Below are 5,557 nucleotides of genomic sequence, written 5' to 3' on the forward strand. Positions count from 1 at the left end.
AAAGTGACAGTGACCGAAAGCTCTAGGGGGAAGATGGCTAGAACAAAGCTGTCCATTGCATCCTTTCATCAAACTGTTAATCTTTCTTTCAAAGACATCACATTTGTTTGGTGACAAAAGCCCCAAAGAAGCTGAATTGAGCCTGAAATCCTGTAGCAAGATTTAGAGGAAGCGTCTTTCATTCAGAGCGGGGAGGAGCGAGAGACTCCTTCTTTTTCTTCCTTCTAACCAATGGGCTCACAGAAGTCCACGAAGGTGACGGATTAATGCAGGGGCTCCCCAGGTAGATGCTACGTGACTCCTGGCACGCTCCAAAAACGTTTCCACAGCGACCAGCTGAACAAGAAATATGGAGTGTGACGGGATCCAGCATAAACCTGTGCTTTGGAAGGAGGGTGTTTTGCTGCTCTGAGAGATTTCTAAATTTACTACCGAGGACCCAAGATACAATGGTCCATATTTTTGTTGTCATTATCCAAACAGAAGGGATTTGAATTAGTTTTTCCCGCTACTTAGAAGTTTTGATTGTATATTGTCTTGTTTCCTCTAGTGCACAGCACCATTCCAAATCCTTGTTCTGGATGCTTTCTGTGCCAAGACTGCATCTCTTTCATAACAAAACAGCAACGACAAAAAAATAAAAAATTAGCTGGTGGGAGAAAGGATTCTAGTGCTATTCTAATTATCACGTGGATTTAGGAATAACGGGCAACGTAACTGGGCTAAAAGGGAGGCTGTAATTAGATGTGCGTTATTCCTGTGCTAGCTCTTTCAGTGCTTCCCATCCTCTGCTGCTCATTTATGTCTGTGTATTGTCCCTTCTTTTGTATCAACATTGCTGGCTGTGCAGCCAGATTCCAGCTGGAAAAATAACTTTATTTTTGACTAGACTATTTTTCAACCAGATCATTTCCCTGACCTCGTTCACTGAGCAGTAAATAAAACACTTTTGCAGTCTTTATGATGGAGGAGTGATGAAGGCGGGAATAAAGGTTTGAGGGCAGAGGCTGCTTCAACTGAATTAAAGAGCACTGATGTCAGATGTCTAGGTATGGCCTGAATTTCACCTGAATATTGTGAATGTGCGACAAAGCTGCAACCCCGGAATCTTCCTTGTAAGCAGGAAGCCTCTGAAGTAGGACTGGTTTACTTTGAGCTTTGGGCATGGTTTTATTTGTGTGTCAAAGATGTGGCAGGCATTAGGACCATGCAGGAGCCTCCTGGCAGCATCTGACTGTTTGTAAGCTCCACTTTCCTGGCTCTGGTGGCTTTTTAAAATAGTAGTGAACCTGCAACCAGTCTGTGTTTCTATTTAATTGTTATTAAATAGTTACATGGGGAATTGGAAATATTGACAGCAGTGTTAACATATGGGGTGCAGGTGGTGTGTCAAGCAAGTGAAAGAAATTTAGTTTGCAGCCAGTAAGTGGCATGAAGGAGTTTGAGCCCCACATAGTGTTTGGATGTGTACTTATGGCTGTTAGGCTGTGTGTGAAACGTCTGTGTGGTGAAATTTGTTGAGAGCCAGAGCATAGTGACCTTTCCTTACAGCTGCTCTGCTTTGCAATTGGTCTTTGTTCCCTACAGACAGTGAGTTAGAAGTAGGAAGCTCTCCCCAGCGTAGGATTTTCTGTTGGAGGGAAACGGAAGTTAAATCCCACGGGTGTAGTGGAGCGCTGTCAGAACTAAGTGCCTGGGGTCACACAGCCAAGCAGCAGCTGCTTTTGCAAAGGGAAATGGTTATGTTCGCCTTCTCTAGGTGTTAATATTTGTCCTGTAACTCAGTACTTTACTCTCACTCTGGATTGACTGCAGAAAGACACATTACAACCTGCTCGTGCAGCAGCATATTGTGTTATTGGTAAGTGCAACCACGGCGTAGCTGCTTTTCCCTTGAGGCGTTTCCTTCTTTGAAGAGGAATTGATAATGCCACTTTTATGACCCTGTGTGAGCTTTTGCGACATGGAGTCTCTGTGTCAGGCTGTCTAGCTTTTAAAGCTGTTTCTTCTCAAGCTTGCTCTGAAATTAGGCATTGCTGAATCACCTCCAAAGCAGCAATGTTATGAGAGGTCATACTGAAAGTGGACCAGTTAAGGCAGGAAACTTCTCCTGCAAACAGCCCTCTTAAAAGGCTTTTGTTTAAAAGCTAATGTTTCATGCACTCTCTGAATTACAAGATTCAGCCCATAGCCGAGACAGACGCAGGGGATGAGACAGGGATTTCTATTGGCGACTGCAAAGGAAGAAGAAGCTGAGAAGGAGGTTGACTTTTGAAATTCAGCCCTGGTGTCCTGGCAGCTGTTGAAGGGCCATAAAAAAGGCAGCGGTTTAACACTGGGTGAGCATCAGGATCTTCAAAGTGCTTTCTTGTTTGGAAAGTTGTAAGGAACTCCTCAGAATTCCTGCCTGGGTTTGGAGGGGTGGAGGCTGCAGCCTGCTCCGAAGGGGGAATAGGAAGCTCCAGATCTTCATCCAGCGGATATTTTTCCCATGCTCTTTCCTCCCACACAGCAGCTCCCTCCCTTCCCTTCTGGAGCAGTAACAGGCAGTGCTTGGCTTCCTTAGGTTTGCTGGGTGCAGCTTAAGAACTATCTTGCTCGTTTAAAAATATGTATTTTGAAGAACAGAAACCTTACCACAGCAGTGTTGCCATGAAAAATCTCTAGCGTGAGAGTTATGACCTCCATTTCCCTGCACCTCATCAAGTGTTGCATGATGAGCGAGTTAACTGCTGCTTGATTTAGGGACAATACAGGCTGCACCTCATGCTCAGGTGCAACTTAAAAGCAGTGTTTAACTCTAGGAAAGCTAGTTCTTACTTGCCATCTCCTAGTTAGAGTTGTATTCCCTCCAATGCAAAAAATAATATATGTGTGTGTGTGTGTGTGTTTTCCTGACTACTTCTATTCAGGATTCTCGGTGTACCTTACAGACTGATGTTCTGAGCTTCCCAGTCACACATTAAGAGACACCTCGCCTGACAGAGGGGTAATGATGAGCACAGGGGTAATGATGAGCCAGTGTTAGAAGGGATTTGAACCCTGCATCCTGCTTCAATATTTTTGTATTAATACAGACCCACACCTACCCATGCAGTGATTTTACTCTGAGAACCATTTATAATAAAGGGAAGTTTATTTATTAAAAAATATAAACGCAGCAACTAATTTTCATAATTCTCCTGATCCCTTTTTATATTGCTTTATTAAATGCATTTCTAAAGCTTTCTCTTGAAGGAGAAAGAAGAAACGTTCATTTTAAGCTATTATTTTATGCTGTTCATTTGCTACTGATTAAAATAGTTTGAGTGATTTATGACGTTATTTAGAGTTCCTGCAAGAAAGGTGGGGCTGAAAAAAACATCATGTTGTTTGAAGATTGTGAGATTTGAGCTGTGATGGAAGACGATGCAGTTGTCTTGGATCTTTCAAGGAGAACAACTCCATGTCTCTTAAATTCAAATACTAACTTTGTTTCCTTGAATGTAGCTAACATGGTAAGGTATGGAAAAAATCAGTACTGAGATACTGGACTCCAATTAACCTTTAACAAAAAAGACCAAAGTAAGCAGGCAAGTTCCAGAACTTGATTGTGATGTCTTCTTAGAAGGCAGACACCAGCATTGTATATCAAATGCAGTTTCTGAATGGGTTTTGTGCATTGCAGGAGTGCAGTCTGGAAAAGTATACTGAATGAATTCAGCTATCAAAGATGATTAGAGAAATCTTCCCAGTGATTTGGTTAGTAAATGATGAAAGATGGCGCTGCTGCTGCCCTTTGGTTCTGCACAGTAAATAGTAGTTCTATGACTGGTCACTGTCATGGCTGAAAACAGGACCTGAGTGAAGATGGCATTAGGGTTTCAGGCAGTTACTTATAATTCGTCCTGTTCTCAAACCTACGTATGTTGTGATGGTCCAGCTGAGATTGCCCTTAAGTGCCCTGCTTGTTTTGTTCAGGTCCTTGTTTCACAAGTACTCTTACGCAGCATCAGCAAAACTTTATTGTTCCCATTTGCATAGAAGTAGATGCAGAGTCAAGGATCAGAGAAGAGCTGGGAAGTATAATAACATAATATTCCTCAAAGGTCTTGCATTTATGAAATGACATGTTTGAGCCCGTAGCGAGTTTGCAGCTTGGACTGACGGTAGGAAAATGAAGCTGTTGCCCATCACAACCCTCAGAGATCTAGCATAAAAGTCTTCAGTTACATCTGTCCATTTCTGCCAGGTCTGAAAGTGTATGGGAAGCTCCTTTGATCAGTAGAGTTAACTGTTGATGCATACTCTACAGAGATTGATAAGCCTGTGTGACACTGGGTAAATGTTCTGAGGAGACCATGGATCCATGTACTGCATTGTCCCAGAACAAAGATATGTTGATTTAATCAAGCAGAACTTGATTTACTCTACCTTCTCTGTGAATTTGTCCAACAAAAAAGTCTTAATACAAACATAGGACCCGAGAGCATTAGCTTCCCTGTTTTCCCTCGCACCTTTCCCACTTAACGTGCTCCAGGCATTTGTTTTTTGACTACAGATAGTTTGGGGCAGAGAGTTCATCTGTGTACATGAACATGAATGTATGCATATTTATATACACACATACAAGCTATCACATATACACAAGGTGCTGGATGCTTCCAGTATGTTGGGAGGCATTAGCAAACTAGATAATCCCTAAGGGCTTTCACCACCCAGCAAGGCAAGACACAATCCTATCCTTGACAGACTTGCTTTTCAGAGGACTGGTCCAAAATCAGACAATGGGAGTTCTTCATTCCATTATTTTCTTGTCAGACAAACTCTTCCAAAAGTTTACAATCCTGCCTGCAAATCCATGTGTAAAGCTGCAGCAAAGCCCAACAGTCTGTAGATGAAAGGCTTGCAGATCATTTCTGCAGCTTGAAGCTGCAAAAACCCTGAACCAAAAGAAAAGTCAGTTCAGTGTTCAGTGTCGAAATGGAAGTTACTTGTCACGATTGCAGTCAGACGTATTTGCTTGCCACTTGTTGCCCAACACCTTCATGCATAGACTAGCTACTACCACTAGCAAATGCTGAAAACTTTAGAAGCAAAGTTCACGAAGCGATTTGAAAACTCGTGACTTTTGCCTCAGTCACTGGATGATTTGCCTTGTAGTGGAGTGTTCCTCAGCTAGGCTCCCATGCTATCCAAGTAGTTTTTCAAGAACATGTGGATTTTGTAGGAGATTCATTCAGTCAGAATTTGTAATCTCTGCCTGAACCATGATGTGTGTGTTTACCCCAGCTATGACAAAGATCCAGCCGTTTGTTTGCCTATGTGTGGCACTGGAGAGGCTGCGTGGGAGACTTGAGATTGCCTTGTATGGGAAACCACTGCTTACGGAGACACTAGCTCATGTTTTAACTAGGACCTGCACAAGAGTCCCTGCACAATGCAAGGAAGGTGCAGAGATGGCATACCTGTACTGATCCTGCTCTGTATTAGTCAGTGTTTTGCTTTACTGTCATTTCCAGCTGTTTGTCTGTAGTGTAAACACAGAGCTGAGTGAGTCAGAAGCAAGCCCTTCATT

At 42.7% G+C, this 5,557-nt stretch overlaps 1 protein-coding gene across 6 annotated transcripts in view; it reads left to right on the top strand.

Annotated features, from left to right (window-relative positions):
* RSPH9 (radial spoke head component 9) overlaps positions 1-5,557 on the top strand; it is a 90,355-nt gene that overhangs the window by 12,063 nt on the left and 72,735 nt on the right. Inside the window, exon 5 of one of the 6 annotated variants that reach the window (XM_083830372.1) lies at positions 3,961-4,077. The exons of the other annotated variants lie outside the window; for them this stretch is intronic. Coding sequence (XP_083686498.1) covers positions 3,961-4,076 — 116 coding nt within the window. The 3' untranslated portion in view covers position 4,077. Of the gene's footprint in view, positions 1-3,960; positions 4,078-5,557 lie in introns of those variants that run through there. 6 annotated transcript variants of the gene reach the window in all.

This window comes from Anser anser, assembly GCF_964211835.1.
Source record: "Anser anser genome assembly, chromosome: 3".
Lineage (NCBI taxonomy): Eukaryota > Metazoa > Chordata > Aves > Anseriformes > Anatidae > Anser > Anser anser.